This window comes from Strongyloides ratti (assembly GCF_001040885.1).
Source record: "Strongyloides ratti genome assembly S_ratti_ED321, chromosome : 1".
Classification (NCBI taxonomy): Eukaryota; Metazoa; Nematoda; class Chromadorea; order Rhabditida; family Strongyloididae; genus Strongyloides; species Strongyloides ratti.
The window spans coordinates 903,010-916,397 of record NC_037307.1 but is presented as its reverse complement, the minus strand read 5'-3'; the positions used below and the strand labels follow the sequence as shown (position 1 = coordinate 916,397).

Below are 13,388 nucleotides of genomic sequence, written 5' to 3'. Positions count from 1 at the left end.
AACTTTATTATGCATATATTTATTTCAATATTTCTATTACCCAACTTTTTTAAACATTTTTTTAAAGGTATGTTATGATTAAAAAATTATTTTTTAATTTTTATTATAGGACCATATAGTCTTATTTGTGAAGAGGGTGAATTATATAAAAATAGACATTCAAGATGGTCAGTGGGAATGTTTACATTAAGTAAATCATGGCTTCTTCTAGATACATTTATATCAATATGTTTAAATAAACAATTAGAATATGGATCTGTAATACATCATTCATTAGTATTACTTCAAGTTGGTTTTACTTTTAAAAGTGCTGGTGCTTCTGTAAGATTACCAATTTTATTAAATTCATTAATTGGTACTGTAACATACTTTTACTTTATAGCATTACAATTAGATGTAAAAGTTAATTTTTTAAGAAGATATATAATTATAGGACAAAGATGGCAATTTGTTATAGGTATTTTACTTATTTGTATAATTAAAATGTGGAAAAATCGAGGATATAATTGTGAAATATCATATTTAGCTTTAGATTTTAATTTGTTTATTTACATTATATTTTTTGGATTAGCAATTTTGAAGTCACAATAATTCATTTAATTTTTTTTAGTGGATTAAATTTTTAACACTAAAAAATTTATTGCTGAAATCAACGTGTAGTGAAATTGAAAAATATTTTATGGATACTTCTACTGTTATTTACATATTTTATTCCATTAAAAAAGTTTTAATTTTTACTGTAAATTCATTAACATTAGTTTATAAATTACTATCTTATTATTAATTTTTTTTTTTAAAAAGTTATGATTTTTTAAAAATTTAGGAAATTTTAAGTTTAATCTCAAAAGTTTTTATTCTGTTTAAAATTTATTATTTATGAAACATTAACATCAAAAAAAGTTACTCAAATCTTTTTTTACCTTTAGGTTAAATTTCATTTGAAACTACCTGGAACAATAATCTTAGAACAGATGCTAATATTACTCTTTCTTGCACTATATTCTCCAATATCTGTACAAAAAAGTTATTTTTTGAAAAAACGACTACACTTATCGTCATCATAACTTTTTTTATGGTATACAAGTTTATTAAATTTCAAAAATAATTTTTCAACACTCATTTCTCTTTTTTATTTATAGTATAATTATTTTATTAGTAAAAACAATAAAAATAAAAATAATTACATTTTATAATTTATTTATATATTAAGTAGAGTTTTTTTTAATTTTAAATGTTGTGAATGGAAGATCTGGAACATTTTCCATACCGTCAACAACACATTTTATTCTTATTTCATGATCTACAGTTAGATCTAATTTAGCTATGCTAATAAATTTATTTGCACCTTTAAAAATTCCTGCATACTTATTATCTACATATACATCATATCCTTTAATTGAATTAGTTATAGATTGTTCATTTGCCCATTCTATTTCAATAACATTATTCTTTGTCTTTCGTACATCAGTGATTAAAACAATAGGATAAATTTTAGAAATAATATTTTTAAAATTATCAATACTTTTTTGTTGCTCATTTATTTTATCTTGAAGACATGATATGGAAACAGCATGAGAGTTTATAACTTCCTTATATTCGTTTAAATTTTCTTCAAGATCTAATTTTATTGTTTCATTAGCCTCTTTTAATTCTTTAACTTCATTATTTGATAATTGTATATGTTTATTAAATATTTCCCTGGATTCCTTTATCATGTGCATCATATTTAAATACCTTTCTTTATTATACATTTTTCGTTTTTTATTACTTGTTAATTTTTTCAATCTATGTTTAGTTGATAATGACTTTAATGATATCTCTTCACGAGGTGATAATTCCATAACATTATTATCATCATTGGGATTTCTTTGTTTGTCGCTTACTATCACAGCAATATCTACATTAGAATTGTTGATTTGAATTTTATCAATATCTGTGTTTATATGATATTTGTTACTAATTTTATCTTTTGAAGAAATTTGTTGAAATAGTTTTTTTGAATTTTCTACTGATTCTTCAGATAAAGATTCAAGGCTATGATATTGTAACGATGTTTTCTTTTCTGAACTATTTAATTCTTGTTCTGTTAATAAATCAGAATTTGTTGATTGATGACATTCTTGACTTGGTGGTATTTCATGAACTGTTTTTATAGACTCTGATTGAGATGATTGAGAAACTGATCTTGTACCAGAATCAATATAATCATCCTCTGAATCAAGTAAATCATGTGTGAGATTTAAATTATTAGAAAGATCTAAGTTTTCAAGACACAGATTCTGAAGCTTAAAAGAAGCATCAACAACATTATTTGTCATTTCATTTTCAGAAGGTGATTTGGGCATATCACGAATAGTAATTTTTGTTTTTGGTTTTTTGGTACTATTTGATGGTACTATATTTTCATCATTAATCGTTCCAGCACTTGAGTTACTTCTAAATGAATCGTAAATCTTTGAAAATTTTTCACCTGTAACTGATTTAAGAGACATTCTTCCTACAGAATCAGGAACTTGTGATAATGGACATTGTTCTGTTAAAAATTCACAAAGTGCAGCATGACTTGTAATTCTTGGTTTAAATTTTATAAATAATCCATTCATAGTAATAAATTCCCCCTTCAACTTATCAACATCATCAAGTAAAAATCCATCAAGTTCAGTTAAAGACCTCACTAATGCAGAAAAATATGCTCGATAACAAAAACTCCTACCATGAGTTTTAACACAAGGATTATTTTCAATTTTCAATGAAAATAATTCCATTCCACGTAAATACATAAATTCAGTAATATCATTTATAATATTGGAAGAAATATCCAAGTGTTTTAAGGATGTAGGAAAACTTTTAGAAATATCTTGAAGAGAAATAAGTTGATTGTGAGCCAAATTTAGTGTAGTAAGTGATGAAAAATTATTAATTAAAGGAATACAATTAATAAAATTATTTGCCAAATTCAAATGTTTTAATCTTGGTAAATCATGAGATAATCTAATTTTAGAAATTTGATTATGAGAAAAATCACATTCTTCTAGAAAATACATCTTACAAAATATTTCACTCTCTAATTGTTTTAATCCATTATGAGATAAATTCAAAATTTTCAATGATCTTGCTAGAGGTTGAACAAAATAAAGATGTTGTATACAATTATTTGAAGCATTTAGCTATAAAAAAATTTTTTAAGAAACAATTAAACTATATATTAAAAACATACCTCTTCAAGATCAAAAAAATATTTAAATCCACTAGCCGCATGAAAAACATTATTACTGATATCTAACTTACGCAAACTTTTATATTTGTCTTTGTATTGTAAATTTATTCTTGAAATCCCTAATCCTGCCAAATTTAAAGTCTCTTCAATAATTTGTGGTTCCTCTGTATTCATTTGATGTTGAGAAGGAGAAAGTGAACTACTATTTGAATGTTCTACAAGATTCAAACGGCTCTTAGTAAGTTGATAATCACTAGTCATTTTAAAATTGTGTTTTAATGTATGAAAATAACTACTGATTTATTCAATATGTAGTAATGACAAATAAAATGTTTACAATTACCGCTTTTTTTATTGGAATACTGTTTACTTCTTGGATGAATACTTATGTAGGCGGTAAATTAATACAGGGATTCTAATAATTTCGGTTATGTATATGAAATCTATTTTTATTATTTTTTCTGTAAAAAAAAATCTAAAATAGCAAGTTTAAAAAATATTTACAGAATTTTTTTATTAAAAAAATTTTTTTAAAGGAATTTTAGTTAAACTTCATAAAAAAAAAATAAAGTAGCTTTTCTAATTTTACATGATTCTATTTGTGAAAGTAATTGGAAAAAAAAATCACTTTTTTACTTAATTTTTTTTGTTGATTTCTAAGATATTTATAGAAAAACAATTTTTTATGTTTCGAGGTATTATTAATTAATTTAGATCGTATTGATTAAAATCTTTTTGAAGTTAGAATTTTGAAAACCATACATGACAAATGTATATAGATTTTGTCTTAAGATTATATATGTTTTTAACAATTAAGAAAAATCTTGTTTCATAATAAATTTTGAAGGTCATTAGTAGTCATTAAATATTAGAAGTAAACAAAAATAACTGGTTTAAATATATATTTTTATCATGAAATTTAACCAGGCTTATAATAATATATTTCTTATTAACTTATTAATTTATAAAATAAAGTTATTCTTAGATATTCTATGTTCAATAAAATTTTTGTAGTATCTTTATTATTTTTAAATTCAAAATCAATTACTAGTCAAACAGGTGAGGATCAAGAATTTGATCCTTATGTTTTTAAGAATGCTAGAGTTCCATATAAAAATGTAAATTATTTCGCATATTTTTATATGTTTGAAACTTTTTTAGAATAAATATGCTGTAGATTGGTTAAACTCAGATGTAGCTTATCTTCAAAGCCCGTTTCTAGCTGCTGGAAAACCAACAAAATTTCATACACCTGTAAATTTACCAACAATTGCTCCATATATTGTAAAATGGTCTAAAATTGACGATGTTAAAATTAACGAAGAAAATACATGGAATTTTGAAAAAAGAATAGACAGAAAAGTTTGGTGGCCTAATAAATAAAAAAAAAATTGTATATTTTATTTTGAAGAAATTTAACTTTAAAATTATTATTTATTTAATTATTTTCACTACAAAGTTCGTCATTTTGCAGAATACTATATTCGTTGTTTATTTTGTTATAATTTTTTTTCATATTAGATAAAACGTCCCATATAATCCATGCAAAAGACTTCAAAGATGGTTTTTCATTTATATCAGTAGAATTTGTATATGCTAAAGTGTACCACATTCTAGCTTTGGCAGCCATAACTTTAGAAATTTTAAAATCATCAAGAAGATAATTTTTACTTAAATTATATACTTCTATTCCAAAGTCATAAAAAAATTGTTTCCTCATTATTGAAATAATGTGTTTGTATCTAATATCAACAATTTGTTCTGAATGATAAAATGTAAAATCCATTTTTTCCATATCAGAAATTCTGTTTAAATTTACAATACTATTTGAAACTATTGATGCTTCATCATCAATACCATACTCAGCCATCAAAATTTCTAATCGAAAAATGTATTCTTTATATGAGCTTTTTACTTTTTCATAAACTTTAGGATACTTTAACATATCAACCATTTTCATTTTAAATACTTCATCTAAAATAGTAGGACCAGCCTTATCATGAATACTTTGATATAATGTAGTAAAATGATTAAAAGCATTAACTTTTCTAAAAATTATACCTATTATTCTTTTACTTTCATAGATAATTTTATTTGATTTTGGTTGTAAAAAATCTGGTGCACATTCACTTTTTTCTTCTCTTTGAAGTTGTTGTGTTGATACTCCAGTTTTACAAAAGTCAACTGCTATTGAACATTTTTTAGCAAGTTCTGTACAAATTGGAGTAAATATTCCATTAATATCAGCATGAACAAGATGAGCATTTGACAATATACCAAGATAATCATGTTTTATGAAATTAATAAAGAAATCTGCCATTGCTAAATCACTTATTTCTTCATTACACATTCTAGGAGAAGGAGATAGATATGAAGATGCAGGCTCATTATTTCGAAAAAAAAGATTCTTATCAAAAATTACAACATACTCATCACCATCTAAATCACTACCAGCCATTTCATCAGGATGTGGTCGCCATCCATATTTAGGAAAAACAATTACATCAACTAAATGCTTTAATGCAGGAACATTAACAGTTTCTAAAATACGAACATCTCCTGGTGATCTACATGGATGTTTAGTAACCATAACTTTTCCTTGATGAAGAATAACATTCTTATTTGGTTCAAAATAATTTTGTGAATATTGAACAAACACTTGTCCAGGCATCAATGTTCCTGTTTCATCCATTAATCCATACATGGTTCTTGCACAATTTTTAGGAAAATCAAGTTTTAATTTCATTAAATTCATATTTGCTACTTTAATAATACTTCCTATTATTTTACGAAAGAATGGTTCTTTAGCTAAATCGATTCCAGATTCATGTAATTTATAAAAATTTATATGTGAATTACATCTATCCATTGCTACTTTTGCTGCTTCATCAGAAAAAAAGAAACAACTAAATAGGCTACGTATTTCATTCATAAAATAATACATTAATGTTTTTGAAATTAATGATCCTCTTTTAATACATTGTTTATATCCAACTTGATCAAGAATAACAATAAGTTGTCTATTGAAACATGCAATAGCAGGCATTGAATATTTAACTACTTCAAGAAAAGCTTCACTATCATTATTATAAATATCAAATTTTAATTGACTTTTTCTAAATATAATAGAATATGCTTGACCACTATTATCAATACTATTGTCAATAGATAAAATACCTTTGAAACCTTTAAACCTTATTTGAAAAACAGAAGGAATATAATCAAGTTTTAATATTGAAGCTAAAGTTGAAGCCATTTTTAATGATATGGTACCACATCCATCACTAAAACAAAATTTAGTACCATCATAATTATATCCTCCATAAATATCATCAATAACAATATAATCAGTTTCTTTTAAACATATAACTGGTTGTGTTTGTGTAAAACATTGACCCATTCTTGCCATCATTTTTGGTAATGAAGAACATTTTGTAAAATCTCCCATCCATCTTCTAACATCAATAATTTTATAAATTTTACTTAAACCAGTTGTTGAATTTATAATTTCAGTATCTCTAAAAAAATATGCTCCATGATCACGCATCTGTGAATTTGACCAACCAAGAAAATTATATCTTATTCCTGCTATATTAAGACCATTTAATAATGGATTTAAAATAAAATCAGAAATTAAATTTACTTCATCTTCTTCTGAACGTGTTCTGTAGAAACCTCGAATATGTATTCGAGTACCATCATCATCTCTAAAAACTACTCTTATACATGAATTTTCACCAAATTTTCTAACAACTCTATTTGTCATCATGACTTCTGGTGGTAAAAGAACTATTTTACATGGAGTAACTAATACTTTTCTTATATATAAACAATTTTTAGGAATAGTTGTAAAAAATGTTTTAGAATTTTTTTGATTTTCATCATTTACCATTAATTTAGTTCCTTGTGTAAAAAGTGTTTCAAATGTTTCTATAATATTTACTTCACCATGAATATCAATAAATGAAAGTAAACGATTTAATGCAAATTCTGTTATAACTTGAGATATATTCATTTTTTGAAGAACTTTTAAATAAAAAAGTGGAACACCAGATTCATCTAATTTAAATAATTGATCTGTTATGTAAAAATTTCTACAATTTAATGCTTCCAATGAATAATTAATTGAAAAACTTTTTGTTACTGGTGGTTTCATTAAAGCTATATGTTTCATAAAAAATCTTTCCATTTTATTATTTACAATAGGAATATTATAATCTTTATATAATATAAATAACATTTCACATATAATATTACTATAAAAAGCATCTTCACCTTCTTTAACATATATTCCTCTTCTGTATGAATTTACATTACTTAATGCATTGTCTTTTGGTATTGAAATAGCAACAACATTACTTCTAACCATAATATCAGAAGTAATTCCAGAACATTTTTCTGTTGATGGCCAATTAAAACATCTTCTCCAATGTCTACATAACTCTGTATTCATTATTTTTACCGTACTAGAAGTATTCGGTATTGCTTTCCAAAATAATAATGGTTGTTTTATTTTAATATAGATAACAGTTTGTTTAACATTTTTATCATTTAAATCAATGTAAATTTTTCTAATATTTCTATAAGTAATATATGTACGATATCCTTGAAAATTTAATTTTGATGTACCAGGAAGTATAGGAATACAAAAATCTAATCTTAATGTTGTTTTTTTGTTATTAATATGAATATATGATAACAATTGATGATTTCCTAAAAAAAAATTTAAATATAATATAAATATTTTTTTTTTGTTATTACCTGCTGCATAATTACATGTAGTTTCAAGATGATGAAGTTCAGTTGAACTATATGTATTTAAACCAGAAAAATATTGTGAACGGCAAGCAAATGTATTTCCAATAATTATACTTCCTAGACCAAACCAAAGAACTTGTACACATTGATTATCTTCATTTTTGTTAAAATAAGAAGATCTACCTTTTGAATAAATTTCTTTAGAAATTTTTTTTGGTCGATTACAATTTTTAAAATTTTTTCTAGATGACATAATATAAATAAAGAAATTAAATAGTTTCTGGTAAATTATTTTTTCTAACAATTAGAAAATTATAATATTGTGAATATAAATTTCCAATAATCCTTGTATATATTTTTATCATTGAATACATCCATTCAAGTAAATTTCTATGAATAATAAATTATAAATCAAAAGAATAGAATATATATAATAATAGACGTTCTTTTTTTAAATATGATTAAAACAAATGTATTATATAAATTACATTAAATTACCATTTTTTGAATATTTTTTCCAGAATATTATTTCATTTTTAAAATTATTAATAGCAATATATTTATATACAAAGTTTAAATTAAAATATACTGTTATTTTTATATTATATTTTTATAAAAATTATATATTTTAATTTCTGACTTATCATAAATGCATTTATAAAATCAAATATATTTTCTTAACTTCACAAATAAATATACAAATTTTAGGTTTAAAAAAATTTAATTATATAACAAAATAAATCAAGTTAAATTAAAAGGTAGAATTAGAATTTTTTTTATTTATTCACATTCATTAGAAAATGAAAACATTCTTGGATCTTTTGAAACTTCGATACAAATAGTTTTATAGTGATTCCAAAGTTCATTATTATCAGTAATGTTATGTGTCTGTGATATTTTTGTAATTAATTCAAGAATAAAATCATGTGAAGATTTTGCAAGTACATATAATTTTTCAATTGTGTAAAAAAATGTTTTTGTAAAGTATTCTTTTATACGTGATTCCTCTAATACTTTCATAACATCACCTGAATAAATAAAAAGATTTTCCAATAATATATCAATAGCTTGTGATATTAATTCTTCATTATCATCAACACCAATTTCAATTAGTTTTAGTAATAATTCTGATGGTGATATTAATGATTCATTACTATCAATAGCTTTTTCTTGTAAAACTTTTTTAAATAATGGTGGAAATACATTTGCATTATTTTTTTTATCAAAATATTTAGGCAATATTTCTAGAAATTCTTCTTTACTAAATCCTACTAAAATTGGAATTAAACATCTAACATTACAATCAATTCTTCTATGTTGTTCTTTGACACATTCAACTAATTGTTTTGTAGGACTTCTGTCTTTTGTTAATATAGAAACTATTGTTAATGATAATATTTCACCTGCTTTTGGAGTTGTTTTTATTAAATTAAGTATATCTTCATTATCAATACCATGTTTTATAACTGAAGGTTCAACAGCTTTTATTATTTCTTTTTTAACTCTGTTATCACTTTTAATAAAAACTTCTAATAATTTTTCATATAATCGTGAATCAAGAAGTAAATATTCTGTAAATAAATTTAAAGCTCTTTTTATTAATTGTGAATTCCATATTGCTAAACCATTTTCATCTAATTCTGTAGAATTAAAATATTCTGGACAATTTGGTAAACAAACTATTTCTAATTTTTCTTCTATTATCAATTTAATATTTTCTCGAAATTCCATGTCTTCATATAATAATTTCCCTAACTTCATTGCATGTCCTGAAATTACATTATTCTCTGATACTGTAAATTTCCATAAAAATTCAAATAAACATTCTATATTCCTGGATTGACTAACAAATGCATTTTCTAAGTAACGAAATGCTGCTTCCGTATGTTTTATTGTTAGTATCATTTTTTCAAGAAAATTTAATGCATTAGGACTATATCGTTGTACATTTGAAAAAATTGTTTCATACAGTGGACTATTATAATTATGTTTATTAAAAGACGCTTCAAGTAAATTGTCAAGAATATTACAATATCTTTCAAATGCTTCATCTTCATCCATTAAACCTTCTTCATTATTAATTGTAAAACAATTAGTCTTATAATCATCATAAATATTAAATAATTCATCTAACCATGTTAATGCAATACACATTCTTTCTTCAGGATTATCAAGAATAAAATTAATTAAAATTTGTTCACATTTTATTGTTTTTGTATTATAAAATTTTGTTATATAACCAACAACAGAATTTGTAAATGTTCTAAAACCACCAACTGTTTTTAAAATTTTTTCATTTTTTAACATTCTTGTAAAATTATACTCATACATTGTTTCTTTTTCTTCATTTTTTATACTTTCAAGTTTTCTTATTGGATTAAAATATATGTCATAATTTGCCGGACATGGATAAACTTTTGGTTCAGCTAAAACAAAAATATCTTTTCTTTTAAGAATTGATGCTGGTTCATGTAAACAACCAGCTTCTTCAAATGCTAAACGTGAACCAACATCAGAACAATATTTTTCTAATTCTTCTTTACTCATTTCGGTTAATTTATTATGTAAAACAGTATGACAATTTTTGTATTCAAGAAAAACATTAATACATGTTTTAACCAATTCTGTTCTTACAGCTTCAAGAAAAGCAAAATTAGAAAATTTTTCTATTTCTTCTATACGTTCTCTTTCATGTTTAATTGAATCTATTACAACATTTTGTCTTGTTGTAACAACTTCTCTATAGATAGTTTTGTTTTTTTTTGGACCATAATCAAAATCATAATGAACAGGACCAGCAGCCTTTCTTTTCATTGCAGCTCTAGCAGCACGTGAATTTTCAATCTTAATTTTTTCTATTTCTGCCGTTGAAAAACCCATTAGTCTTAAATTATTTACAACTTCAACCTTAAAACTATCCATATTATCCATTCCTAAAATACGTGCAAATTCTTTTTTTATTTGTTTTTTTAAACTTTTGAAACTATATTCTGTAAAACGTGGTAATCCATTATTAATAAAAGAATGTACTGATTTTATAGTAAGAGACATTAAAACAGTTCTTTTTCTTCCAATATTAAAAAGAGATGTTATATTAACTAAGGCAAGTGATAATGATAAATTTTTATCAGAAAACAAAGCAATCATTTTTCTTAAAGTATCTTCACCTTCCTGTTGCATTTTTCTATATGAAACAAATTTATGTGTTCGGGGAATATCATTCAATGAAAATCCAACATTTTCTTCCTCATTTTTTTCACCTTCTAATGCTGTTTGACAAGTAACAATTTTTTCCATTAATCTAACGACATACATTCTAACAGATTGTGCTAAATTTGGAAAAGCTGCAAAAATTCTTTCTTTTAATGTAAAAAACATTTCCCATGTCTTTTGAACAGTAACATCTCCCATATTATCCATTACCCATCTCAAAACTCGTTCATAAATATTTGAACAGCAAAGAACAGCATGCCTTTGTACTTCTAATTTACCATTTTTCATTGCTGATAATAATATTGGCACTGATTTTACCATTATACTACAATCTAATGAACTAAAATTAATATCAAATTATACTAAATATAAAATTTTATAACAACTAACCTTGCTTTAGCAATAAAATCAATAACAAAACAACAACATTTTTCATTTTTTAATGAGTATAGTTCAAGAACTTTATACAAATTATTATTTAAATTTTGAACATTTACTAAACAATAATTTTCAATTGTAGCAAAATAATCTTTAAAATTGGTATGAGGTAATGTAGCCAGAGATTTTATTTCTTTACAAAGATCGTTTAAATTTAAGCTATCTTCAATAGTCATTTGTGTTAAATGTTTTAAAAAAAATAGTATATTGAAGATTCACATAGAATAAAAATAACAAAACGACATACAAATATTTTCTTCTCAAGACTTTTTTGTTTCTAAGAAAAATGAAAATAAAATACTTTTAATTATCTTTTTATAATGTAAAATTTGAAATATTTTTTAGATATATAATAACTATTAAAAGATAAAAATTTTTTTCATAATTTAAATATTTATTTAGGTATATATTTCTATAAAAAATTTATAGAAATGTCGAGTTTTATTCAAGTTGTTGTTATGTATATTAGTAAATAATTTTTTTGTCTAATTTGTATAAAATTATTTATGATTATTTATTATTTAAAAATTTTCAAAGAAAATAGTTTTTTACAATTTTTATCACATCTGTTGTATTTTTCCTCTAAGATTTTTGTAATATTCATAATTTTGCTATTAAAAATTCCAGTTTATTTAATAGAGTTTAAAGATTGTGTTTCTTCCAACTTTAAAGAATTATTTTCTTCTTTTTCTTTATCGTCTTTTTTTACTTCCTCAAAAATATTATCTTTTATAATATCGTCAATTATATTGCAATTTTTTTTGTGTATATCATTATTCACCACTGAAATACTTTGAGTCTTTTCAACATTCAATTTTTCTTCATTTTTTTGTTTTTCACTATCAGTATTTTTTTTTCCTGAATTAGTACTATCTTTTTTTTGATCATTTTCTTCACCTACACAATTTAGTTCAGGGAACTTTGGCATTTGCAATGGTGAATCAATTGAAATAGGAGATAATGTTAAACTTTTGTATTGGCCTTCTCCTTCACGAATTGAAGATTTTTTTAAAACTTTTTTATTTGTTTCAAGTATACTTTTACAATCTACTTCAGTATATTTATCAACAACTATTGTATTATTTTCAACTGACATATCATTTTTTGGTTTTTTACATATTTGAATTTGAGGATCATTCATTTGATGGATTTTCTTTTTGCTATTTATTTCCGCTTTACCTTGCTCGTTATTTCCATTATCAGAAACTTTTTTACTGGAATTAGCTTGATTTAATTGATTAATAGCTGTTTTTTTTGTTTTGCTCGATTTTAAATCACTTCCATCACATACTTTTTTTTCGTCCTTTTCATTACGATTTTTTATTTCTTTGTCATTATTTTTCAATATTTTATTCTGTCCATATTCAGAATGTTTTTGATTGTGTAATTTACCATTCTTTTTTTTACCTAGCTTCTTATTGCTGGCGCATTTAAAAATTGTTACTGTAAAGTATGTTGCAAAAAAAATAACAAAATTCTTTATTAATTGTCCTAAAGTCGACATCCAAAAATATTATTGATATTGTATTATGTTGATTTTATATACTTTAAATAATTAGATTTATTAAAATTTTTCACTTATGGATAAAAATTACTCTTTTACATTGAATATTCAAAATTGTTAAAATCTCAGTGGGATTTTCTGTTAAATGTGTAAACATTATACCAATACAATAAATTTTATTTAAAATTCTTTTTACTAAACTTTGTTTAATCTGTTTTGTTTTTAACTTTCTTAATTTTTTTACTAATTAATTATTGT

At 23.3% G+C, this 13,388-nt stretch overlaps 6 protein-coding genes across 6 annotated transcripts; 2 read left to right on the top strand and 4 right to left on the bottom strand.

The window, feature by feature from the left end:
* Positions 1-9: 9 nt before the first annotated feature.
* SRAE_1000029600 (GNS1/SUR4 membrane protein family-containing protein) lies at positions 10-591 on the top strand (the record flags this gene model as incomplete). Its single annotated transcript, XM_024647111.1, has 2 exons — positions 10-67; positions 110-591. The coding sequence occupies 2 exons, from the start codon at positions 10-12 to the stop codon at positions 589-591; spliced, it is 540 nt and encodes a 179-aa protein (XP_024501222.1).
* A 614-nt stretch (positions 592-1,205) lies between these two features.
* Positions 1,206-3,478, bottom strand: SRAE_1000029500 (Centrosomal protein of 97 kDa; the record flags this gene model as incomplete). Its single annotated transcript, XM_024647110.1, has 2 exons — positions 1,206-3,167; positions 3,218-3,478. 2 exons carry the CDS (start codon positions 3,476-3,478, stop codon positions 1,206-1,208), a joined length of 2,223 nt encoding a protein of 740 aa, XP_024501221.1.
* A 731-nt stretch (positions 3,479-4,209) lies between these two features.
* On the top strand, positions 4,210-4,600 carry SRAE_1000029400 (Hypothetical protein; the record flags this gene model as incomplete). The annotated part of the gene is made up of 2 exons (XM_024647109.1): positions 4,210-4,335; positions 4,379-4,600. The coding sequence occupies 2 exons, from the start codon at positions 4,210-4,212 to the stop codon at positions 4,598-4,600; spliced, it is 348 nt and encodes a 115-aa protein (XP_024501220.1).
* Positions 4,601-4,655: 55 nt separating this feature from the next.
* SRAE_1000029300 (RNA-dependent RNA polymerase, eukaryotic-type family-containing protein) lies at positions 4,656-8,228 on the bottom strand (the record flags this gene model as incomplete). The annotated part of the gene is made up of 2 exons (XM_024647108.1): positions 4,656-7,930; positions 7,979-8,228. The coding sequence occupies 2 exons, from the start codon at positions 8,226-8,228 to the stop codon at positions 4,656-4,658; spliced, it is 3,525 nt and encodes a 1,174-aa protein (XP_024501219.1).
* A 527-nt stretch (positions 8,229-8,755) lies between these two features.
* SRAE_1000029200 (Symplekin) lies at positions 8,756-11,802 on the bottom strand (the record flags this gene model as incomplete). The annotated part of the gene is made up of 2 exons (XM_024647106.1): positions 8,756-11,528; positions 11,579-11,802. The coding sequence occupies 2 exons, from the start codon at positions 11,800-11,802 to the stop codon at positions 8,756-8,758; spliced, it is 2,997 nt and encodes a 998-aa protein (XP_024501218.1).
* Positions 11,803-12,254: 452 nt separating this feature from the next.
* SRAE_1000029100 (Hypothetical protein) lies at positions 12,255-13,130 on the bottom strand (the record flags this gene model as incomplete). The annotated part of the gene is made up of 1 exon (XM_024647105.1): positions 12,255-13,130. One exon carries the CDS (start codon positions 13,128-13,130, stop codon positions 12,255-12,257), a length of 876 nt encoding a protein of 291 aa, XP_024501217.1.
* Between the last annotated feature and the right edge of the window lie 258 nt (positions 13,131-13,388).